Source organism: Xyrauchen texanus, chromosome 29 (assembly GCF_025860055.1).
Source record: "Xyrauchen texanus isolate HMW12.3.18 chromosome 29, RBS_HiC_50CHRs, whole genome shotgun sequence".
In the NCBI taxonomy this organism is placed as follows: domain Eukaryota; kingdom Metazoa; phylum Chordata; class Actinopteri; order Cypriniformes; family Catostomidae; genus Xyrauchen; species Xyrauchen texanus.
In genome coordinates this window covers 11,241,963-11,268,717 of record NC_068304.1, presented here as the reverse complement: position 1 = coordinate 11,268,717, position 26,755 = coordinate 11,241,963, and the positions used below count along the sequence as shown (strand labels likewise).

At 39.2% G+C, this 26,755-nt stretch overlaps 1 protein-coding gene across 1 annotated transcript in view; it reads left to right on the top strand.

The window, feature by feature from the left end:
* LOC127623151 (cell adhesion molecule-related/down-regulated by oncogenes-like) overlaps positions 1 to 26,755 on the top strand; it is a 63,459-nt gene that overhangs the window by 19,477 nt on the left and 17,227 nt on the right. Inside the window, exons 2-9 of the mRNA XM_052097425.1 lie at positions 9,035 to 9,174; positions 9,469 to 9,747; positions 10,803 to 10,949; positions 11,048 to 11,191; positions 12,100 to 12,390; positions 12,655 to 12,924; positions 20,175 to 20,455; positions 25,837 to 26,011. Coding sequence (XP_051953385.1) covers positions 9,102 to 9,174; positions 9,469 to 9,747; positions 10,803 to 10,949; positions 11,048 to 11,191; positions 12,100 to 12,390; positions 12,655 to 12,924; positions 20,175 to 20,455; positions 25,837 to 26,011 — 1,660 coding nt within the window. The 5' untranslated portion in view covers positions 9,035 to 9,101. The remainder of the gene's footprint in view (positions 1 to 9,034; positions 9,175 to 9,468; positions 9,748 to 10,802; positions 10,950 to 11,047; positions 11,192 to 12,099; positions 12,391 to 12,654; positions 12,925 to 20,174; positions 20,456 to 25,836; positions 26,012 to 26,755) is intronic.

Sequence of the window (26,755 nt, the reverse complement as noted above, 5' to 3'; positions counted from 1 at the left end):
TGCTTTTGGTCGAAGGCCAAAGACCTATCAGCAGGATACTGAGCAGACCCTTTTGTGTAGTTGTATGTCCAGCCTAGTTGCCATGGTGATGGAATTGTGAAGGGCCAGGGAGGACTGACTCTGATCTCAAGCAGAAAGAGAGAAAACATGCAGAGATCTAGATGGAAGACCTTTAGTTGGCTCCAACCTTTGTGCAGCGTTGCATGGTGCTGGAGCAGTCTTAAGGCTAGGGTATAGTTATACTCATATTTTTTGTGCTGTTACGTCTCGCGCACAATCTGACACTTTTCTAGCCTGTCAAAGTATACTCTTTGGACAGCAAAAAACACACACAGATGCAGACTGTCCAATGGGTTTAGAACAATTGGGCTGCACATGAACAATACTGTGATGATGACAAAATTTGCATTGAATTAATAGTATATGAAGCACTTGAAAAATCAAAGTATACTTTGGCCTTTAGCTGTTTATATTAGAATAACTAAAGTCAAGCTTTGAATTTGAGAGGTTTTTACAAAGTCGGTTTAGAGAGAAAAGGGGAATAGGGATCAGGACTTGATGCATATCAGATTCAAACTTGCATCTCCCCATGAGCTCCACTGGTGAACTTGTCTGTGGAAAACCACTAGGCCACAGCTCCAACATGTTGCTCCTAACTTATATTTAAAACTTTAGGAATTTGAGTGCTCAGCATTGACCAGAGAGGCCGTCCAAAGCTCTGCTGACTCTAACCATCCTCCACAACTTAGCTGATGAATCAGACACTCTTGGCACAGCCTGCCTATCAACCTATTCTCTCAGCACACACTCAGGCCAGACAGAAGCACTGTCTCTCCTGTCTCAGGCATTCCTCCTCTCCATTAGAATTACCCTTCCTGAGTACAAACGTCCCCTCGAGGGTTCTGAGTAGCTGTGAACTCAGCTGGAAGAATATTCTGTAGTTCCCAGCAGTTTTGCCTGTGGCCTTGTGTGGTGGCAATGCCTTGAGATCCATTTCCAGTGTCTAAGACAACCCTATTGAATTTCAGCCCTCTGCATAATCCCTGTTGTTGAAAACCTTGGGAAATGTCCTCCTTACCTCTGCTCCCCTCCTTTTTCTCGCCACCTCCCCTTACACACCACCTCCTCCCTCCATTCTCAGACAAACAAGATGCCACAGAACAAACTCCAATTAAGGGGGCTCTTCTATACTGTACTGAGGCTAAGGGTCTCCCTCCCACCCCATCTCACTGGGTGATCTGTATGTGGAGTGCTTGTGATCAAGGCCAAGCCGCCCAGGGCACTGTTCCCTGGTCTGAGGCCTGGCACTCTAGGGAATGAGGTGGAGGTAGTCTGGGTTGCCACTGCTGAGAAACCTAAGGGAGGGGAGAAGAGGGAAGAAGGGGATGTGTGTTCTTAGTAAACAGTGCTTTGTTAGAGGTGACTGTCTGATCCCAGGGGCCTCTGTTCTCATTCCACTACCCTCTCCTTCCTCTTTCCTTTCATTGTTAACCACACCATGGTCGCCAAGGCAGTGCCCTGTCACCCTGTGAGCATATCACACCAAAGCTGGCCACACTTTGCAGACGCTGATGTGATTTTACGTCACACAGACAGGCAGAGTTTTATGGCTTGGAGAGGCTAGTTCTGGGAAGTAGTATCAGACTCTTGACGTAATGTTGTAGGTTAATCTCTGTTTGCCTTTTCTTTGGAATGACAAACCTTTCAATGCAGATACACAGTTCTTCAGTTTTATTTCTACCTCTATTCGCGATAAAAGAGAAAGAGATTCCTTCCTTGTTTTACAGCCCCCTTTACTGCTTTCAGTACCTTACAGATTAACTTTGTATTTTATTTTTTTCTCTCCCCCCAGCCTTCTTCCTCCCTCTCTCTCTCTCTCTCTCTCTCTCTCTCTCTTAATAATTTCTGCCCCCTTTAATCACACATAGACTGTTCGGTTTAGAGGCCTAGCATTTCCACTCATTAGTCCCATCTGCATGGCCTGGAGCTGCCCTCGTTCCTGCCACTTAGACCAATAGTAGCCCATTATAGCCCCTCTTGGTCTGTTCATACTGGGCCTTGCTTCCCGCCCCCCTCTCTCTGTCCATCTCTTTCTTCCTCTCCTGCACACTGGGTCTATCTTATTACACACCATGTTGTACAATCAGTAGAGTGGGAGGATTACAAGCAAGGTTCGCACAGTATGAGTTTGTCTGTCAGGCATTAGCTGGGGAAATAAGCTGAGGTTTGGCAAGTATTCACCTCCCAATGAATCCCTTCTTTTTTCACTGGCATTTTCACTTTCTCGCTCTCTCCTGCCTCCTGTTCTGTGCCAGACTTTTTTGTCTTTCTCTCACTGTTGAGGGGGTTACTCCGTTTGTCTTTGTGTCTGTGTCATATTTTCTTGTTCTTCTTTTTTGTAACCTTTGTACTGCTTTATTTGTTCTTCACCTCCCTCTCCCTCTGTGGAATGTGTGGAGAGCAGCTCCTCTGTCAGTATTTGTGGGGGCGAGTGCGGACAGGTTCAGGATACAACAGAAATATCAGGCTCGCCACATAGGTCAGATTAGACTATCAGAAAATATATTCACCAGCTCTTGTGTTTTTGCACTCTTCTGGAGTCACACTTTCACGATCTGTTTCTTTTTCCATGTGGCGTCCCTCATATTTGCAATGTAGGTTTTTGTGTCCTCTTTGCTGTTTGCATTCCTATCTGTACCCTCTAGCCATACCACTGATTTGTGCAGTAAAATGTTTGTTTCCATAGAGCTTTTGTATAAATTTTAAAGTTATTCACCTCTCAGGATATACCACTACAATGTCCTCTTTCTCTGTTTCCTACCTGTTAAGTTCAGGCTTCCAAAATGTGTTCCAGTCATGACCTGTTCTACAAGAGCCCTGTGGGGTCTTTGATTCTTTGTCCGTGTTTACTCAATATGACAGGGATCTGGGCGGAGGGCTGACTTCAAGCACTGCCTGCAGAGAAGGACTCGTCTTTACTTACTCGCACATTTTTATGGGACTGCAGGTGCCACCTCACTCCTCCTTTACACATACACCTAGGGTATTGTGAGAATGTTTATTTTCCCTGGTGTCATTCCGATAGAAAACCTTTTGCTTTCACTGCATCCATCTTGCAATTCCACCAGCATTCTCACATTTTGTTATTTCAGAGGCCATGTGTCATGTACAGGCATGAAGGTATCAGAGCTGCCTTTATTTTAAGAAATGATACTCTGTATTGTGCATGAAATAATGGATAGCCTTGGTAAAACTGCAGAGGACATTTTTTAAGGATGAATACTCTCAGATATCCCCAGAGATTGAGTCTGTCTTCCTTCCCTGAACTTTGGCAGGGAAGTTACTCCCTTATTCCAAAATGGGGAGTAACAGAAAGGAAAAACTGCTCTTGAACTGACAGCTGATAAGCTTGAATTTATGATCATAAACTGCCTGTGGATTTGCTGGTCTACTATTCTTCCTCTCTCAGAAAATTAACATATTTGGTTCTTCTTTTCCTCACTATTTAAGTCCACACTAAATATTGTAAGTGTAAAAACAGATTGGAGATGGACAAAGTTAGCTTTTCCAAAACATCAGACACATTGGCTGTAGATTTGCCCCTGTGAATCAAATAGCCCCACTTAAAAGTTCATCACCCACATATGTTGCACTTTAGAAGTTGGTCACCAGCCATGCTGTTGTTCCCTCCAGGCATCTAACTAACTTAATTTACCAGCAACATCTCCTTTGTCAACCTGTGTCACTTTAAAGACCATGCTGTTCGATCAGCTTTGTTAATGAACAGTATGGTTGTACTGGCCAGCACAAGACCAGCATAATGTAGAGAAGACCAGCATGACAATTTAGGCTGGACTTAGTTGTTTTCTGCAGGGAAACTCTGGACTCTGACATCTTTATTAGTAAACTCCACCAATAGTTTTAATCTGATATTTGGGGAAATACAATAATTTTAAAGCTAGCTAGAAGATCTCATGTACATAAGTATTTCTTAGCCTCTCTGCATGCAAGTCCAGCAGGATTCTCAATGTTTACAGGAGAGTGCAGAGCGGGATCAAGCGCGCTACTATTTTCTGCAAAAAGAGTTTACATATTTTTTTTTCTAGAAGATCTCAAATTTCTTGAGGAAAGTTTATAATAATATTGGTCAACAACATATCAGACTGAAATGTGGCATAATGTAAAATTTAGCATTATCTACTGAATATTGTCAGGCTCCAAGTAAATAGAAAATTATTTAAGAGGAAATATTTTAGAGTATTTAATTCACTGACAGAATTACCCCAAAATAGATATTCCAATATGGTTATTTAATACATAAGCCCATTTTTTATTAATTTTCCCCCCAAAAATTAAGATTTCTATAATTATCATGATATAAAAGTACTCGTATCATGATATAAGATTTTGGTCATATCGCCCACCCCTACTGCAGGCTGGTGGAAAATGGTTAGTTGTTGAAAGACATCTTGTTTAAACTTTCAGGCTGGTAGACCACTAGCATCTAACCATCTACCATGTTCAAAAACCAGCAGATATCTATTGTTTTCCCCCTGCAAGAAGTAGATGACCTAAGAGTAAATATTTCCCATTTGTCACAGGTTCAAAGAGTGCTAACTGATGTAGCATTTGCTAACATTCCTGCTCAGGTCATTGGAAATGAAGTGATGTTACCTAAATAGAGGCACTGTCAGTTTTGTCGTAATACTCTCTTTGTCACCCGCTCGTTTCCTTTTGCTCTTTTTTCCCCTCTGCCCTTAATCTTCTCTTTTGATGTGGCCTGTATGATGGAGATCTTCAGCAGGTATAGGGGACTTCCCTTCTGCCATCAGACATGCCTCTGCACTTCACTACCCACTACCCACTCTGTCTCTTTCTCTTTACATGTATAATTCTTATTGAAGGCTCCTTATTGCTCCAGTTCCCTACTATCTCTCCTTCGATCTAGTAGGTAGTCTCTCTGATGGAAGACAGCCAATATCCTGTAAAGTGTCTCTCTGCCCTGAGCCTGGCACATACAGGCGGATGTCAAAAGAAAGGCACAGAGATGAAACTCAGGAATGATGCTCGTGTTTCCTTATCATGCCAGATCTGTTGCAGAGATAACAAGTCGCTCAGCATCGTTCTTCACACCAGATATCTTGATATACCCATCTCTTTGGGGGGTACATAGCCTTTTCAGCACAATCTCATTGACATGGTGCAGTGTTGCCCATCTTATGCTGTGTGTTTCATATAAGGTTGTTGTTATTGTTGCAATTATATATTATTATTCTGGAAGTGAGAAGCAGATTGTTTCCACTGATGGCATAGGGGCACTGCAGAGGGCTTGTTGGGACTTGTGGACAAAGAAACACTACCCTAATCCAAGGACTGACAAACCAAGCACACATACATACACTCACAAATTTCCATTATCTTTTGAGTTTATGACTGATCTTTGTAAAGTTTCTTTGAGATTTTTTTTTTTTTTAAATCATGACGTCTAGTTTACAAAAGGCCTGTGTGTTTTAATAACAAACATCTCCTGGGACATGAAAGGTCCCTAAATTGAAGAAACACCCTTACAATAAAGGTGAGACCCAACCCAAGCCATATTCAGGGACCAGAATATCATCTTTTGATTTAGGCCAGTAAGCACCCACCCATTTAAAATCATGACCACAGTGTCTAGTTTACAAAAGGCCTGTGTGTCTTGCTGCCTGTCTTGCTCTTGTTTATGCTTGTGAAGTAAAGACATTGTCCCCCTTTTTCTCACCCTGTTTTTGGGGGTAACCCCAAGGGGTTGGCCACGTCTGGTAGACACCCGCTGACTTTCTGCTCCCCAGTGAACCTTGACCTCTGGGGTTAGAGGGGCGTGAGCAGGAGGCTGAGAGAGTTTATTATTTCCTGTGTTTCCTACTTCGTCTTCCTCTGAGTGGTCATGGGGGAGATGTATGTGTATGTATGTTTGTTTGAAGCTTGTTTGAGTGTTTGTAAAATAAATTATGGGTCATTGTATTCTTTTTAGAATGCTACAGTTAACTAGATTTAACATTTTCTGAAGGCAGTTTGAGTTGTGCTTGCTCATGTTAAACTCACCACCATGATGCTAATATGTTGTGGGTGGTTGCTGGAGTGTTGCTATGCGGTTGCTAGGTTTTAACAGTGGTTGCTAAGGTGATACAATGAGGTTCAAGAGTTTCCTGGGTGGCAGCTAGGGCATTGCTAAGTGGCAGATAGGGTGTTATGGTTGGTTTCTAGGTGGTTGCTTATAGTCCCAGGTCAAAACCCACTTCAGTACAAGGGGTATATGGGATTTAAATCCAAATATACATTTCTCTTGAAAGTGTAAAGGGCTTTGAATTGTAAGCAACACAGGAGAAATTATCAGTTTGCCTGTTTGTGAAAAAGTATCTGCATGTGTTTGTGAGGATGTGTGTGTCCCCGTCACGGACCTGATCAGCTCTAGTGGTCCCACCCAGACATCAACCCTTTAATTTCACCCAGTCAAGTGGCCTGTACTTCAGGCTGGTGTTGGGCCAGGCACAGAGCCCTATGATACACACAGTGTGAATATCACAGCTGGATGGCCATTGTCCACAGGCCCCCAGCCCAAACTACGCTCACAAACCAGGAGCCTCTGATCAAAGGCCCTCTGGATTAGCATATTCCAGATACAGTGGACTAGCGCTATGGGAGGGACGGGTTCAAAAGCAAAGGGGAGTGATCCTAATTACGTTCCTTTCACTCCTTTCCGTGTCTCATCCTTTGGGCGCTCCCCCTGTCTTTCCGTTAGTGTTTGAGACTGTGTGAACACCATGTGGCGGCTCTTCAGGCAACAGTGGGTCTGTGAGAAAGCAGCGCACTGTGACAGGAGAGTGATATCCCTGCGACTGCAGTCCATCAGAGACGGGCAGGAATGAAGCCGAGGGAGAGGCATGGTTGTGGGTTGTGGGTTGCGGGTGGGTGAGGGGGCGTAGAGCTTCAGGAATTCCTGCTTTACTGGAGAGTCTCTCTGTGGAAAGGGGCTGTAGATCAGCAGAAATCAGTTTCTCATTGGGGAAGACTGTGTGAGATCAAGGAGTGTATAAGGGGATGTGTCATAAAGATTATTGAAATTATTGTTTAGGATTAACTGTGGAACGTTAGGCGGTATAATTCTTGCAAGCTGAACCTCACAACCAGCTGCAGATGAGGGATGAGAACAGTGCTGCTTGGTTTCTGCAGAGAAAGTGTCCATGTCATGTTTTATTTGCTGAGGCAAGTATCACTAGTATTATTGTATTTGAAACAAGTATTAAGCTTGGACATGCCAATTCTTCTTGCACTTTTGTAATATGGATACGAATGATACCTCAAATCTCACATCTTACTAAGGAGAGGTGTGCTATTACTTTTCTAAACAATCAGACTTGTAGATAATTTTTTTTCTTGGGTACAATTACTAGGTGAAATGATTCTATAGGCTTACGAGAGTTTCTTTAAGTTCTGGCACTTTTAGCAATGTGGATTTAACTAAAATCTTGTTTAAACATATTTCATACTCACTATTATTTTTTATCTTCTATTTTTGTCTGCTAACAATGTCCAACAATGTAAAGTATACCAGCCTGATCTCATGAAATGTCATACATAATTTATGAGTTGGCTATTTCACATGGTCTCGCACAATGTTGTTCGCATAAACGCATACGACTTCATCACGTGCAAATTCCTGGATGATTAATGCGGAATTAAGTATGAGTTCGGCGCACAAGACATACTTATTAGTATTATGCCCTAACCCAAACCCCTTATTTAAAATTAACCAATGTGTGCAAATATGATAGTAAGCTGGTGTGTGTGACAGAAGCAAGGAATTGTCGCTTAAAGATGGAAATGATGTCCAGCGACGTCATTGGCTGTAGTGAAAGTCGTAGGAATTCAAACGAGTGCTGACGCATGATATCACACAAATTAGCCAAATTTAGAAAAGTCGTACGAATACTGATGAGTATACACACATCATAGGATATTTGTAATTTCTTCTAAAAGTCATTAAAAAGTTCCACCACTGTGCCAATAATTAAGGCTACTTTTATTGCTAACATTTTACGCTTCCTAAATTCACAAACATAAATAATATTTTCACACTTTTTGCATAACTTGGCAAAATTACTGCTTGATTGGAAATGATACCCAATCGCAATTGATATTTATCTCTTATTTTCTTTTATTTCATCACATATTACTTGTCTCATTATTAATCTCAAGCAAGCTCTTCACTGACACCTTTGTTGACTTGATAAACAAGTACACTAACTTTTGAGAGAGAAAAAATAGGGACAAAATTGATTGGTGTGGTGGAAATGACGCCACAACTGTGGGAGAGTATAAGAAATAATTTTCACACAATAAATATTGAAATGCTTAGTTTTTTTCACCCATTGTTTAAACATGTAATACTTTATATTTATTTATTTCATTTTCATAGTTTAATCTTGTAAGTATAGGCCTGGAACAAGGCTAAAATGGCAAAATCTATACATGAATGGCATTTGAAAAGTATCAAAAATAAATGATGAAGGCCTGGTAAAAAGTTTCCAGTTCAGTGTTAATGAGACATTCATATAACAAAAAGAAAGAAGTTGAAATCTGTTTGTTTTAATAACAAGCAACTCCTGGGACATGAAAGGTCCCTAAATTGAAGAAACACCCTTACAATAATGGAGAGACCCAACCTAAGCCATATTCAGGGACCACAATATAATTTTTTGACTTTTGGCCAGTAAGCACCCACCTAACAACTTGCTAAACACACTCAGAAAACCTTAGCAACACCCTGGTAATCACCCACAAAAGACTTTTGAATGGGAGTCTTTGATAATAACTAGACCTGCATGGATTATTCTCATTTGTTTTACCAAATTTAAAGACATTTTTCCCATAGCCAGTGCAGAAAAAGTGTGCAGATTCTGCGTTGCCCTAAGATCTTTTGTTGTCATTTCTGTTTTATTGATGTGTTCAACTTTTCATATGTTTTTACATGTCTTTTTTTGTGTGTGTGTTTTAGGAGTGAAGTGTGTGTGGAAGGGGTGTGTTTGAGGCCCCTTATTGGTGCGCAGTGGTGAAACTGTGCCATGGAGGACAGTGGCCTGAGATTACTGTCTGCTGTGCTGTGTGTGTGCCATACCCTGCTCCTCAACTGTCCGTGTAAGCAACACACTTAAACACATAGACACAAATGCTAACACACACACACTCAAAAGAGCAAACATTTCTGTGAACCTCCACAATGCCATTGGAATTTAGCAGATTTTCTTACATTTCTGTTTGTCTGTTTCACACTCGATTAATTATTGGTTGATGCCAAAGAATGTTCATGTTTTTGCCAGTGAGCATCATGGCTATGCTTGTTCACCAGCTAGAACAGCACCACATGTATTGTATTTGGTCTGTTGATGTCTGTTTCCTCTCTCTTCCCCTCTCTTTGTGTCTCCTTTTCAGCTGTTCTGTCTCTCTCCTTCCGTGTGGAGCCTCTCTCTGTGGTACAAAAGCAGGGCGGTACTGTCCAACTGCATTGCACGGCACGTCCCGCTACTGCCAGACTCAACTGGCTCTTCCAGGGCCGGCCCCTAGACCTTGCAGACCAGCTTGGTATAGAAGTCAGTCCAGGCTCCCTCTCACTGTCTTCCCTTCAGTCAAATCTCACAGGCTCCTACCAGTGCATGGCTCAGTCCAAGACCGGATCTATTGTCAGTCGCCATGCCTGGGTGCATATTGCAGGTAGGCGCATTTGATGAAACATTCTGTATGCTTACACACACATTCTTAGTACAGCTGTAGGGACAAAACTTCTACAAGTATGCAGTTCAAAGAGACCGCTAGGGAAGAAAGACAGGATGTATCAGAAGGCAGATTTCTTGAGCCATTAACACTGTGAGAATAGGCGACTGTAGACGAGTGTTTGAGGGGAAGGAAATGGTTCTTTATTTTCAGTCTGGCACTTATCCAGACACCTCTTCATCAGTATCCTTAATGAGCCCGGGGCTTCCTGTGCCGTACTGAGGGCTGATGCCAGGAAGGGCGCCCTATCGGACGCAACCACCTCAGTGGTCCGCCCGGGGCCTAATCAGGTTTGTAGATAAGGTTGCATTATTCGGCAGAAAGCACGTTCTCTGCTACTCACAATCCAATATAAAACACCTCTTTGACTGAAGGCCTTTGTGTGAATTGCTGCTGCCATGGATGAATATACCAGTTCATTACACAACTCTCTGAAATTCTGCTCTACCCAATTCTACCCAATTCTGTTTGGTCTATCATACCATTCTGCTGTCAAATATTTTTGTATAATGACCCTTGTCCCAGGAAACCGATTTTCTACAAAGCTGTGTTAGACTCTCATATAATATTGCAACCTCTTTCTTCTTGTATAGTCAAATAATTTTCATTCAAATCAGTATTTCATATCTGTTTATTTATTAATTTGATACATAGCTATGGAATAAGTGGAATGATGTATTATGCTGTGCAAAGGCAAAATGAAGTAACTGCACATTTTGTCATATTTGAGTTTTCGAAATTGGGTCTCTTAGAATATGATCTGTCTTGTGACAGAGGGATTTGGGGTTCAGAGAAAATGGCATGTGAAAATTGCAGTAGCCACACTAAGACCAATTAGCTGTTTTGCTCAGATTTAGTGATGGCTTAGTTACTGCATTTTACCCTTGTAGTGCAGTACAGTCAAACAGTCATTACTGGAAAACAAATCTCATTCAAAGTTCCCTTATATGTGAGGTTTTAAAGTGATTGAGCATTTTGGCGATGTCTTCATGTAGGTATCGAGGAGTTTTCAGAGACCCATCGCCGGTCATTAACAGTGACGAAAGGTGACACTGCCATTATCGAATGCCCCCTCCCTCGGAGCAATCCACCCGCTCTGCCGCGCTACCGGATACGGGGAAAATGGCTGGAAGAATCCACAGGTACTGAAGAGACAACCGCAAATGCTAAACCCTCAAAGAAACACATTAAGACACAATTGAACATTTTGAGAATTTGTTTTGTTTTCTCTGTTTTTCAGACGAGTATTTAATCCTGCCCTCTGGGAACCTTCAAATCATCTCTGTGTCTTCAGAACATCAGGGCATGTACAAGTGTGGTGCATTTAATCCTCTTACTCGAGATACTCAAGTAGAGGCCCATGGCACTAAACTCATTGTCAAAGGTTGGTTGAATACACTTGATACACTCAAACCTTTTTTTGGTGATCACATATATATGAAAATTATGTTTCTCACTTCACAAGTAGTTCATATTTTTTGGAATTACCCTGCTGAATAAAGCAGCATATGTTTGTTTTTTTGGATGCTATTATTCAGCATGGGATGATGGTGTGCAGGTGTCCCCAACCAGGCTTCATAGCCAAATTAAACAGCAAGACTTCCTTGGTAAACCAGCTTTTTCCACCAGTTAAGCGGGTGAACGACATGGCAATCCTTGCAATGTTTTGTTGTGGAACACTATATGGTGTTAGTGTGGTAGTTTGCTGTACACCAAGGTACTTAAGCATTACTATATTCATGTATCATGGTTTATACATGGTATTCAAGGTACCTCAAGGAATACCATGTTATTACCATGATACATATCCAAAAATGGTAGTAGAGTGGTACCATATCCAAAAAACAAAAAACATGGCATTACCATAGTAAACAAAATATAGCAGTTCTGTGGTATCATGTCCAAAAAACATGGTATTACAATGGGACAAGTCCAAAAATGGTAGTACAGTGGTGCAGTATCCCAAAAAAACTTGGTATTACCATGGTTAATGTCCAAAAAATGGTAGTACGGTGGTGACATGTCCAAAAAATGGTGTTACTGTTGTACCATGTCCAAAAAACATAGAACTTTTGGTAACCAGCATGAACTAGTCTGATCTGGTCTAGTCTTAGCTGGGCTTCTCAGCAGAGTACAAGTGTTGTATAATTGCCAGTATACAATAAATTAAAATTGTGTGTAATATCTTTGAAGCAATTAATCATTAAATACATATTTTGTGCACTTACATGGCTTCTGGGAAATGTGAAGTGAAGCTAATGAATTAAGTTAATTTACTACTTTTCTCTTTAGGTTCAGACGGCTCTTCTCCTGCAAGGATAGTTTATCCCATCAGCCCTCAGAATCTGTCGGTGGAACAATCCAGGTCTCTGACCCTTGAGTGTGTTGTATCAGGAAGTACATCTTCAAACGTCAGATGGACTAAATATGGGATGGAGCTATCACTGAGCTCCAAACAGATGTTGTTGCATAGCAACCTGGTGTTGAGTGACATTCAACTGAGTGATGGAGGCCTTTATTGCTGCTCTGTTCTGACTGATCATGGAGCTGTGGTCAGTGTCAACTACACTGTGAATGTACTTGGTAAATATTAATATCTTATCATGTTTACAAGGTTTGGGTCCGCTCCCTTTACTACATGCAGTTCAGGTTTGTGTTGCTTTTTCAGCCAAAGGGCAATGTTCTGTGCATGAAATTCATGAAATAGTAGTTGTAACAATGCAGAATATCCACATGCTTTGGTGATGAGTTTTACAATGACAAGCACCATTTACATTTTTCCAGAAAATATAAAAATGTAGTTTTATTTTTTAAGTAATAATTTCAGTTTGCATCCCCTCTCTACAGAGCATGTGAGCATCATGCTAGGTCTGTTTGACCAGACTGTGACCATGGGCTCCTCTGTGCGATTATCCTGTGCTGCCAATGGTAACCCCACCCCCAACATCACATGGCTGCTCAACTCCACCCCTCTCACTTCCTCATCCCGCCTCCAAATCTCTGGCACCTCCCTTCACATCTCCTCAGTGGTGGCTCAAGATCAGGGAATCTACCAGTGTTTCTTTGACAACAGAATTAGCTCTGCCCAATCGGCAGGCAGACTCAGTGTCCAGTTAGGTAAGCCAACACTAAAATGAAGTAGCAGTGAAAAGACGTTTTTCCACCATCAGGCCGAATGGTTCTGAGCATGGTGAGTAATGGTTCTGTACCATACTGTTACAAACCATTCCTAGCCCAGATTTCTCAGCATAGAAAGCCAACCGTAAGACAGAGAAAAGTCCCGGTGGAATGGCTTTACTGACGTGGCGACTCGACAATTGGACACTTGCTCAGTCGGCCAATTCTAATCCTACCAGAGTGGATATCGTGCCTTATCGGTACCCAACGGCAAGGCTTTAAAATGAGAACCATTCAGCCAGATGGTGGAAAAGTGCCTAATATACCAAAGCTAAAAGTTGTTTGACTGAGTATTTGTTTAAAAACATTTTGCTAAAATGTCCTTGGTTGTAGATGGTATATTAATATAATTTGCTGCTTCTCTGTACAAGCCACTTCTCTTTACACAAATATTTGTTGATTTAAAGATAATGTCAAATGGCTTCAGTATCTATAATATGACGGATTTCAAAGCGAAACAGTAATATATTCAGCGGGCTATAATGTAGGGCAGGACTTGATTTAATCATCGCATTTTTATTGATTTGTGAAAAGTGATAACTTTGCCGCATAACTCTTGTTTTGTTTTACGGACATGAATGATACATCAAATCATATGGCTTGTTGAGAAGAGGTGTGCTAATAGTTTTCTGAGCAGGAGTGATGGTGGTGGCGTAGTGGGCTAAAGCACATAACTGTTAATCAGAAGGTCACTGGTTTGACCCCCACGGCCACCACCATTGTGTCCTTGAGTAAGGCACTTAACTCCAGGTTGCTCCAGGGGGATTGTCCCTGTAATAAGTGCACTGTAAGTCACTTTGGATAAAGCATCTGTAAATGTAAATGAGCAATCAGACAAATCAAAAGTATTTTGAAACTACTCCCGGCTGATGCACACGCTGTCGCAGGGACTCTCGTCCCTTGAGCGTGTGTGCTTGCTGCACATATGTCGCTGTGCATTTCTTATCGTGAAGAAAATATGCATTTTCTTTAGCAGCTGTACTGCAGAAGATACAATTGTTATCTGAGAATGTTGAATAAATTATAAAAAATACATATATTTTTAAATATCTTAAAATCCTTTAAAAAGATGAATTCAACTGAGAAACAGCATATAAGATATTTAGACTTGCTTAGAGAATAGATCTTGAATATAAGTATATGTTGTCTTTACTGCACTTGCAGAAGTATAACCAAGTGAAAAAATACACTTATATACAAAATACACTTATATTTAAGATACATTCTCTTAAAGCAAGTCTAATGGTGCTTCTCAAGTAAATGTATCTTGTTTTATGGATTTTTAGACAATTTTAAATGGAAAACAAGACAAAAACACTTGATAACAATAGGATTTTTTCCCCGCTTTAATTCAGTGAATGTCATTTAGAGATATTTTTAAAAGATGATTTTGTCCTCTTTATTGTTAGTAAGCACGTTTAATACAACCTTTTAATTTGGGGCACAATCTGAATAATCGGTTAAGAGGTAAAGATTAATCGTTGCAATAATTGCCAAATAGGCGAATAATTGTTTGAATAATCGTTAGATTAATCGATTATCATAATAATCATTCGTTGCAGCCCTACAATATCGCATGGCCTCTCATACCATATTGCTTAAATATTACTCCCCTTCCATGTGGTCTTGTTCATGTCAGCCAAAAAGAAAAGTCATTTCGGAAATGGAGCAAGTTATACATTTTTTATTTTTTTACAATAACTTATACAGATGTAAATCCAGGAACATTTATTAAGAAAGTATAGGTTTAATTTTGATTTCATGTTGTCTATAGATTTATATTTATATAATGTTCTCCCACTATGGAGCAGCAATAGCATTAGGACAGTATACCCTTCCAGCAGGCCAGAAAGTTTAGAAGCTTGGCTGGAGAACGGGGTGGAGGGGTGGGGGGTACTTGGCTGTCAAGAAGAAAGCTGTGAGAGTGAGCTTTGTGCGTGCTGTTGGGGATAAGCTCTTGGACAGCGGAATGTAAGGAGTAACTACACAAGGTTATGATGAGGACCAGACCACCCAGCTGTCAACATCACACACATCCCTATATTTATTAACACACACACACACACACACACACACACACACACTGGGCTATTCCTCCGGCTTACTCTGTGTCTCCAAACTTGATTGATAAGCCTAGATATATGCAGACTTCACAATAGATAAAACATGATGGAGGTCTATTCCAAATGTTGGCCCGTATAGTTTTTTTCCTGGCTCAGCTACAGGGGTGATTTATTTTGCACTGATAAAATGCAGGTCAGTTTTAAAGCAGTGTTGTTTATGTTTAACGGTAAGATTGGAGTTAGATACGTGATCCGCAGGCCACTGAAAGGAGAAAAAACAACATTAGATGTGATCAAATCTGGGCCTGTGAAAACATGGATTTAATGCTTTAGATTTATACGATTATAATGATTGCCCTTTTATTTTGAAAGACCCAATGAAATGGCTTGATGAGCACAGTTTTTAGTGTTGGCATATTTCCTTTTGAAACACAGGAAGTTGAGAAAACCACGATTTGCTTGCTACTGCTAATCAGCCAATTTTTTTGGGACATAACATTTACACGACACCTTTGTGTACAGAATGATGCTGCCTTCATGTGCTATTGCAATAATCCTACTTCCCACTTCTGAAGTCATAATTACATGTATGTTACGTTCAAGCAGTTTGATGTTGGAAAGAAAATGAAACATGGAGGACGTCAGGTTCGTTCTTGCATATTTCTTGGAGAACTCTTATTTTGTTACCGAAGTGCGTATTAAGTTCAACTTTATATTAAGTCAAGTCATATCACGCTGCAGGGCTCTGCTCCCACCGAAAATTTAGGAGCACCACAACTACAATATATATACATTAACAGATTTATTTTATTTTAAAACTACACCACCACTGGGGCTTTACACATCCTGCAATCATGCCAATGATGTTGGCACATGACTTGTCATTTGCGTACGTCATGTTGATCTCAATGCCATTCATTTTCATGAGCTGCAATATGGGTTTAAATTTAGTGAAGGCGAGCACTTCTTTGGCAATCGCGTGAGCGATCGGGTCAGCTCTGCCAGTTGAGCGGAACGTCCGGCAGCATCCTAACGATTAAAAGCTTCAACAATCAAACCTGATCCTGAATTCTTTGCCACACACTTGTCCCGACATTTCTTTTGCTTGGCGCGCTCCCGTGTTTAATCAAGCTCTTGTGCTTAAAATGTGTGGATTCAGTGGCATACACAGTGTTACCTGCAACCTCTGTCCCACAGGCTTTACAGTGAACGCCGTGTATTGAGCCATTTTCATTGCAGAGCCACTCAAAGTCTTTCAGCCACTCTCTCCGAAAACTTTAAGCGTTCTTTTCCGCTTGTGGATCCACATTCACAACATGATCGCCATCACCAATTCCAGGAGTTACATTATCTGTAAGTTTAGGCAGCTTACAAAAGAAATATCTCAGTGTTCTTTTCATCTTCTCTCTTCAGTACTTTACATTTCGCGTGCTATTTAGCTCCCTGACACGTGACAACGGAGTGCGGTGAAAGGGAGTGATTGACGGCAAATATGAACCAATCTAAAATCTGCATTGAAAATAAGAATGTAAAGATGAAGTTTAATTGGTTATGTAACGTTGAATAGAATGGTGGACCGGTCACTGTATCAGCTCACAGCAGGCACATAGTCCAGTGATTAGCGAACGTTTTGTAGAGAAATGAAAACAGGTCACACCACAACAATTATTTGCACAAATTCTCCCAAATATATTTTGAGGTCGCACAGATTACATTTTGGGAGCATATGCGACCAAAATTGTTGCAATTTCGAGCCTTGCACTGTGTAAACACATTACATAACATTCCGCTTCTCTAATGATGCTAAGGTGTCCCGCTGAGCCCGCTTCATCTTTACAAAAGAGGAAGAGACGTGACATGCATCACGAAAGTGACAGTGCACCCTCTAGCACCGGATGACTGTATAGACAGTATTTTCAACACCTGCTGGCCTAACTACTGAACACATTTGTTCTGAAATTTATTAAAGGGGTCATGTCATGAGGAATCAGATTTTCCTTGATATTTTGACATATAAGAGGTTTTTCGACTATAAAAACCTACTGTAAAACTCAAAACGTAATCCCCAATGCAATAAAAGCATTTATTGAAACCAAGCTGCCAAAACACCCCATTCTCTACTTCCGTGACTTCCCTATGTCACTAGGGGTACTCATTACCCATTCATTCATGACTGTCTACAGCTACAACATCAACGCCTACTTTACATCTTTGCACCTTTGGCCCCGCCCCCTGGCCCTGGGGCTCAGTTTGTAAACACAGAGTGAGAGAGAGCAGGGCAAACTTCAAATGGGACCCATGTAAGCCATTCGGTTACATTCTGCTGCTGCCACTTGTTGTGTGCACAATCGGCTCAACATACTGTTCTTTCGCCCATCTGTGCTATTTTTAATTGTTGGTGTATGTACTTGTAACCATTTTGATGTGTTTATAGCGATGTGCACCTCAGTACAGGATGATACTAGAAACTGGATGTGTGCGTCTTCATTGTGCTTTGGACTATCATGTGCGTCGTGTGAGTGTGTCTTCAGCGTATTTCAGCTTGGATTTCTTGTGAACTAGTCATAAAACGATTCAAGCTTTGCAAAGGAATATTCATTGAAGGAAGGGGCAGTTAAAAACACTATTGGACCCGATCAAAAATGTAAGTAAACAGTTCCATTAATGAATATTTCAAATGTCATGACTGTTTGATAGTTTATGGTGCTGAAACCTTGTCTACACCAGGCATGTCCATTGCTTATAATGGGCTCTATTGCTTGACTCTCACGTCCAGTTGTGCTTGAGAGGAACAGTTTAATATATTCAGATGCAATGTGTTGGATGTGCATTATGTGTAAACCATGAAATGTTGTTTTATAATATTGTGGGGTTGTTTATTCTCTTCTGATTGAATTTCAAATATGGCTGTATTTGAGGGGCTGCATGATGTTAAAAGTGATTCATGATGTCGTTTAAAGGAGCTGAGGCCAAAACCGAGCGTTTCAGGCAGAGAGCAAAAAAACAGGGTGGAAAATGATAATATATTTCTAAATTAGGACTGTTTTGGTGAAAAAAAACTTCACAAATTATCAGTGGCCCTCAGGAAAGATAATAAAACTATATAAAAAAAGAGCATTTCATGACCCCTTTAATCGACGATCGATAAGCTTAATCGATCAAAATTATTAACGTCATTTAATTGATATTATTCTCTAACCAAAATGGTGAGAGATAGCAAAGTAGCTGCATTTAGAAAAAATAATAAAACCTTTAATTCACTACAGAAACCAAACTGTCCACTGCCATGTTGAAAGTTTACATCTTCCACCTACTATACTTGCCAGTCATAATTATGACTTGAGGAGCTGTTCAACTTCCAAGTAGGAAACTCATATGTATGATAATTCTGATGGAATGTAAAGGCAGCATGAGTCATATATATATATTTTAGGTCCGATTTCTTGGTAGAAAAGACCTAACATTTGTAATGTTTACTGTATATTTGCTGAAAGTAAATTTTTGACATCTTTTAGGAGTACACAAGCATATAGATTGCATATACAAGCATATATAAAGCTAATAGACAAAAGGTAATACTTTTTATGTGAGAGCTCCAACCCCACGATCCTCTTTCCTCTTGAGAGCAGCGCCTATGTGGAGGGGGACTTCGTAACGCTCACTTGCAATGCTAGTGGACAGCCACTTCCTGGTGGTACAACTCTGCTGATCCCATCCCCACCCATCCTGCCCTAATGCTACAACCTCCTCAGGCTGCAGGCAGGGCACCGGGCGACAGCCTCAACTTGTCCCGCCCTGGAAGCAGCACTCTGTATATCCAGGGCGCGACTTCAGCACATGCTTGGTGATATGTCTGTGAGTCATCCAATGAGCTCGGCTCTACCCAGGCTGAGGCCTTCCTGACAGCGGGTGAGTCTAGATGATATATGGCCCAGACACAGTCTGGTACGACATTTGCATGGGCAGACACCACTTAGATTGTCTTCAAAAATGTTAAAGTGTAGTTCTCCAAGTAAATAATTTCAAATGCCAGGTGTAAGACCATGGTTTATCCATAAAGCTTGTGGGGCTCGTGGTGAGGCCCAAACAGGCCAGATTTATTGAAGAGTGAGAGAGGTATTGGTCTGGGAGGTGTGTATGTGAGATGGTGTAGGGCTCTGATTCTCTCTGGTATTTTAATGGCTTATGGGTGGAATGTGTGGCGGCTGGTGGCAGGCCCAGTTTGAGCTCTAGTGTTACTGGCTCTGGGCTGTTTGTTTTGGAAAGTGAACCAGTGCCATTCACACACAAGAACAGGCCCAATGAGTGACCCCAAAAACCAGCAACCAAGCCTCGCCTCTCAAATATCTGCTTCTCAACAGTTTAGCTGGCTTTATTAAGTGGCTACCCCATTCATCCTCTGTTGTGACATATTTTAACAGTTCCTGGTCACCCACAAACACACCAGAATTTGCACATTTTCCCACAGAATTTACATCCTCTTTGTCCAATTACAGAAGTAATGTTTGACCATTCGACTGCCAATTCTGTGTCAGATTTCTCCTAAATAGCATTGTTTCCCAGGTGGACCATTCAAATAAATAAAATAAAGCTCTATTATGTAATGCTGGACAGGTCGCTGACTTTGTGTTTATGTTGAGCCAGGTTGCATTGTAAAAGTGTCTTGCCTTGCATATTGGCAGTACTAATGGCTGTGTGTACTATATTACAATAATACTGTAAGTAGTTTATAAAAAAGAAAATTAAATTATGAACTTATTAAAATAAATATATATTATTCACTGCAAATACTCAACTCAATGCTATGGTGTTGTAAATGTTTGAGTGTTCTGGGTGGTTGCTAGGTGATAAATCCAAAAGAGCCCCAAGTTTCCAATTTAATTCCATATATAATTCCAATATGCCAATATAAAGTTGTATGTCCAGTCACTAAGAAAAGTAATAGCACACCCCTCCTCAACAAGCTGTACCATTTGAGGTATCATTCATATCTGTAGCACAAATGGTATAGGATGAGTTAAACATAAATTGTAACTCTTGGGGTTATTGTTTTTTTTTTTTTCAATGTTATTAGCAAATACTGCTAAAATTTGTCATTAAAGTGGAAGTTTTTGTTTTGTGTTACAGAACCCCTGTCTAGTTCCATGTCTGGAGTTCCCATGGAGACCCAGCCATCTGTCCACCCTATCCAGAGTGATGAGGGTGATGAACTCTTTTCCCTACGGGAGGAGGGGCTTGGAGACACCATAAGACCACCGACTGAGAGAATCAGTGACAAGCCCAGACCTGAGGCACCAATCATAGTCAGCCCACCTCAAACGCATAAACCCAACATGTATGATCTAGAGTGGCGAGCAGGTCGAGACTGGGGCATCCCTATTAATGCATACTTCGTAAAATATCGTAAGGTAAGAAATATTCGAATATTATTTTTCAGATGTACTTTTTAAAGGAAATTTGTGCAACTCTTTTTTTCGATTTCCCTAGTTTAAACCTTTAATGCATACCTCGGTTCATTAGTGACCTGGGACCTCATAGACCTTATTCACAGCAGCACCATCTTTGATTTTTGATGGGCATGACAACGAGGCTGTGAGGGTTAGACACACAGTATCTTCAATGGACTATACTGCAGTTTAAATTGTTTATGGATCGTTCTGCGGACAAACCGTTGAAGGAATATATTTCCAAGTACATTTAGTAGACAAAAAACTCTAGACAACATGAGTTATAATAGAAATCTTAAAATAGATTTATACTGTGCATGCAGTTGATGAGACTGTATGTCTGTCCCTCACAGCCTCGTTTTCATTACCGTTAAATATTAAAGATGGTGCTACGGTTAATAAGGTCTATTCCTCCTTTACCTTATCCATTTTTTTGCCCCCAGTTATGCCCCCACTTCTTAAGTATTTCTCAACCTTTCTCCTATGAATTGTGGAACAATTAAAAAATAACAAAATTGCCAAAAACTAATTTTCTAATTGTTTAGTTACCAAAAGTAAATATGGTCTCTAGTGAGCCAATGTATGTGATGTTGTCGCAATATATATTTCCACTTGTATAAACTAATAATGGTGAATTATCAGTATTACACATGTGTGTACACATGCATATTATTCATGTTTTTTTTTTTTACTCAAGGTGGTGCTTTTTTTCCAGTGATTGACTAGATTTCCATTTTTCATTGGTAGTTGACGAAGAAGTAAAATGGAAGTAAACTATAGCAAACGTAAAACAGGACCAGTATTGACCAGTATTGGCTATTGACATTTGGGTGTACTATTAAAACTATGAACAGAATATATTCTATCCTATTATTTTCTAATTGTCTTAAAAATGTTTTGGAAAATGTACAGTATGTGGGCATTTTGTAGATCCATTTGTGATAGATATACGTGACCCGAGGTATATAATAATGGTTAAACGTCCATGCATATAGACAACTTGTATGCCATTTGTAGGTTAATTTCCCTGATTTTTTAATTCATTTATTTGTTATATTATTTGTCTCCTTGATGCCAGTACTATGAAGGTCGCTGAATGAACTCAGGATTTCAGGATTGGTTTCAGGTTGACAAATTCAAACCAAACCAATCAGGCTTAATCGGCACCATGATTCAGCTCATCGACTTTCTCTGTCAACTCAGGTTTCGATCCTGATTTAAAGATTAGATTATTCGCTCGTGCACATGAATGAGGGAAGTTTTCAGCACACAACCAATCATGTGAGAGGATGACTCAGCAGGATTTACCTCTATATTGTTTTAAAAACATAAACAAATTAGGGGGCCTGGGTAAGTCAGTGGTAGAGGCGCTAGCTACCACCACTGGAGTTCGCTAGTTCGAATCCCTGGGTGTGCTGAGTGACTCCCGCCAGGTCTCCTAAGCAACCAAATTGGCCCGGTTGCTAGGGAGGGCAGAGTCACATGGGGTAATCTCCTCGGGGTCGCTATAATGTGGTTGGCGCTCAGTGGGGCGCTTGGTGAGTTGTGCGTGGATGCTGCGGTGGATTGTGTGAAGCCTCCACAAGAGCTATATCTCCGCAGTAAGTTGTCAAAAGGACAAAAATAAAAGCTTGGAGGACTAGAACTCCCAAAGTTAATAAATTATTATAAAGCTCCCCAAATTCAACCTATATTGATTAGGATGAATGAAGAATCTAAAGTGAAATGAAGATGGAAACGCATCAAACTGGGGAACCTATTAGTATATCCCAGTTCCTACCCAAACAAAGCAACACATTTAAATCAATAGATTATATTTGTATTAAAGGTACTTTTAGAATTTGGTCAGAAAAAACTAAAAGTACAATTAAGAAAGATGTAGTTAATTTACAAGAAATTGTTAAAGATCCTGATATCATGCCAAATAGATGAGATAATACATTGAAGTTTTGGGCAGATGGAGGTCTAAAAATATATCACCAACTGTTCACTGAGAAAGGAATGGATACTTTTGCAAACCTAGCAAAAAAGCTTCCAAATTCACAATATATACAGGTAAGAAGATGTTTATTAACAGAAGTTAAAGTAAAAGGAAATGCATCCATTAATAAATGATACATATAATACAACTAATCCCATACACATTTTAGGAATGTTAAAGAGTGCACTTGAAAGAGATATACAGGACGAAATTATATGTAGGTGGGAGGATGAAATAAAAATAAAAATTAGTCAGCAAGAAATATCATTGAATACATTCCATACTACTCAATCCAGTGTTTGGAGAGAATCTGCTTGGAAGATACAAATGAGATATTTTATAACACCTGTTAAAGTAAATACAATCGCATAGTAAAAGGGAATTGTTGGAGACGTTGTGGAGATAAAAATGCTCATTACAGTCAAATTCTAAAAGAGTGCTCTACGTTGACAACTTAAAAGAAATGAATGATTATACAGGTTCATTTAATATTTAAGTGCACAATAGAAATACATCCAGAAAACATTATTTTGGGTAAAATGTCATTGTCCTTAAGAAATAAAACTGATCACAATATATTTAGGGTAATCAGAATAGCAGCTTTGAAGCAGATTACAAAAGAATTGTCTTAAACCAGATCCCCACAATTTCAAAGATGGGGAGAAACAATTTCGGAAATATACCAAATGGAGGAAGTAATATTTAAAATGAACAATAAAAGTCTGGAATGTGAACAACAATGGGATTTGCTATAAAAATATTATAAATTACTGTAGATAGATTGTTTCCTTCAGATTCTTGATTTTTGAACAAAATGAGTTAAAATATGAGGTATCCTGTCTCATTTCATAATTTATTTAAAATGTTTTAATTAAAAATACATTTAAAAAAAAGGAGGTGATGCCTTAACTTTCTTTCCACTTTATTTGAAATAAAATATAACATGTAAAGGAATGAATTACACATGTTATTTATAGAATGTGATGTGAATGGTTATTCAAAATAACATTGTGTTTGTTTTTTTATTATTTTTCTTTCTTGATGTACAATTTGTACATTGTCTTTAGTAAAAATAAAATAAATAAAAAAAGGCTACTATTGATTAATTAAAAAGTGAGCAATACCATATGCAAAAAAATTGGTATGCAATAATAAGATGTATTTGTTCTTTTTTATAAAAGAGATATTTTGTGTACTGTTTATATTGCTTATTATTATTCTAACTTCAAGTAAAATACTGCATGTTCATCTCGAGTCCATGAAAGAAAGAAGGGTTTGGGTGGCATTCACCCCTTTCCATAGTAATTTGAGTTTTTAATATTTTAAAAATGATAAATATTTTCAGGTATCATATTAATCCACCTTACTGGCTGTTTTATAGATAGCCTAATATATTATGTTTCTATTTTGAAATATATTTTTTGCTATGGGTAAAGAGGGTAAAAGCAATTACATTTTAAATCAAATTCAACACTGTATCTGTTAAAAATGTGGATTATCAAATAAATAATTTATCATGAAGAGTCGAGTTTGTGGATTTGTAAGATTTTATTTGTAAAGTGTGCTATAAGAACGAAACCTGCTATGGAGCAGATTAGCCGTGCAGCGTAAGTTGCTATGGCGATGAACACCGCTAAAAGGCGATCAACTTTAATGGTACATAAAACCTGTGGTTGAGGCAAACTAAACTAAAACATACCAAATCCGGCTTCATGGTACAGGCCTCTGATTTTGTGACATGGCAACACAGGCTTAACCAATAATGTGAGTTTGAGTTTAGACTACCTGTTTGGACAAACATTACTATTGTTTCAACCACAAACAATCATTATTTTTGCAGGTGCCACTAGAGGCACAGAAACGACACACTTTAACTTTAAGTGGGACATGTAAAATATTCTGACTTCATCTAGTAATACTGAACCTTACTCCACCCTCTTTTTCCCCTGACATTAGTTATCAGGTCAGATTTATACTTATTAGATTTGAGAATGAGAACATACTCATAACAACGCCCAATGGCGTTTACTGTAAAAGTCAGTGCTAACACAATTCGGCTGTCTCTGCCAACTGTGAGCATTTTGGTAAGAAGTTGGTCATTTCCTTTTTAAAAGGCCATATTTTCTTCAATAATAAGCCCCCATGGCTAATAAAACTCTGGTTCTTTTCAAGATAGTATTGGCAGCGTTTGTCACATTGACTCAGGAAAAAGTGACACAGCTTGCGCTCTTAGGAATAGTTGAGTGGGTTGATCTTTTGTCATGTAGGAGAGAAAGAAAGAGACTCACTGTTCTTTGTTGGACTGGATGTGTGAACTTTTCCATCTCAGAAGTCAAAGTCAGAATGTAAGGGTTGATTCAGTACAGTATGACTGTAGTTACGATTGCGAAATTCAGTTTGCACACAAAGTCATGCACATGAAGATGATTCTCGACAACATGTGAACAAACAATAGGGACGACTGGGTCATTTCCACACTGATAGCACAGAATGGGAAGTACAAATTAAAGAGACCAAAAATACATGTAAGTTAGTGGTCAGGAAGATGTGAGATTCTTTTGTCTTTTTGCTGTTTTTTGTTTTTGCAGTTTTTTGTGTTTTTGCTGTTTTATTTTTAGTTTTTACTGTTTAATTTTTAGTTTATGCTGTTTTTTTTTTTGTTTTTGCTGTTTGTTTTGTTTTTTGTTTTTGCGTTTTGTATTTTACTTTTTGTTTCGTTGTTTTTGTTTTGCTTTTGTTTTGTCTTTTGCTTTTTGTTTTTGCTGTTTTTTTGTTTGTTTTTGCAGTTTGTTTTGTTTTTTGTTTTTTGTTTTTGCTGTTTGTTTTATTTTTGCATTTTTTGCAGTTTTTTTTTGTTTTTGCTGTTTGTTTTGGTTTTTGTTTTTGCTGTTTGTTTTGGTTTTTGCGTTTTGTATTTTACTTTTTGTTTAGTTGGTTTTGTTTTGTTTTTGCTTTTTTGTTGTATTTTACTTTTTGTTTAGTTGGTTTTGTTTTTTGCTTTTTGTTTTGTTTCGTTTAGTCTTATCCTTCTTTTTTTGACTCCCTCTTCCAAGTGCCTCGCCTTCCTCTTGTGTTCTTTCACTCTCTCACAATTTTATTTTGTTTAATTTTCATTGCCAATTAGTTGTGTAAATTGCTTACAAACAGCACGGGAAATAAGAAACAAATTCTTTAAATGTGCACAGCGCAGCTACCTTGAGTTGTGTAGTGTGTTTTTGCCATTGGCAGTATGAAGGTGAGCAACAGGCATGTGATCTGGAGCATTTTATCGCAGACTTAAAACATGAAACGGGTGACAAGCTTAATTCCTGTTGTGTGCACTTGGCTTAATACTGTGTGTGTGCGCTGTATGTCTCTGTAGGTGGATGATATGGGGAACGTGGTGGGGAACTGGCACACTGTACGTGTCCCTGGCAGTGAGAAGTCTCTGCCACTGTCTGAGCTGGAGCCGTCCAGCCTGTACGAGGTTCTGATGGTGGCCCGCAGTGCTGCAGGAGAGGGCCAGCCTGCCATGCTCACCTTCCGCACTGGCAAGGGTAAGAGACGGCAACTTTAGGAATTCAAAAAGCTCAGTTTAACTTAACCAGTGCTGCTGATCTTTGATTACACAAGGCGGATGGATAAGTAAACTTGAAAAATGAATGAAAAATAAGTAATTACTTACTTATTTTACTAAGTTTTATAGAATGTCTGGGCTGAAAGATTACTGTATCTGTCAAGCTCCAAAGAAGACAGCCTAAAATGAAAACAATTTAAAGAGCACCAAAATGATTTTATAAAAGTAGCCTTTGAGCTGTATTCCAAGTCTTCTGAAGCTCTGTGTGAGGAATAGATATAAATATATGTCTTTATTTGCTGAAAGCCTTCCTCTGTAGTTCTCAGCTATTTTTAGCAACAAAAAAAAGAAACTTATATTTTGGACATTTCTATTATGTAGCTTCAGTAAACTTTAAAATATTCTATTTATTTAAAAATAGTATTCGCTCTGACAGCTATTCAATTTGTTTACAATTATTTACTAAGTCGTTCAGTGCATCATGAAATTTGAAATTTGGTTGTCAATTGCATTTTTTTTCCCCAAAATACACAATTATTGTATTTTGGGAAGAAAATGAACGCGTTATACTTTTTGGTATGTTCAGTCAATTTCAATGAGTTATTAAACTCCATAATTGATGCATGAATAAATACATTCATTTTCAATGTTAGATCAATGCTTTACAATACATTAATGCATATTTCTACTACTTAAACATTTGAAATGCAAATTCTAGCTGGAA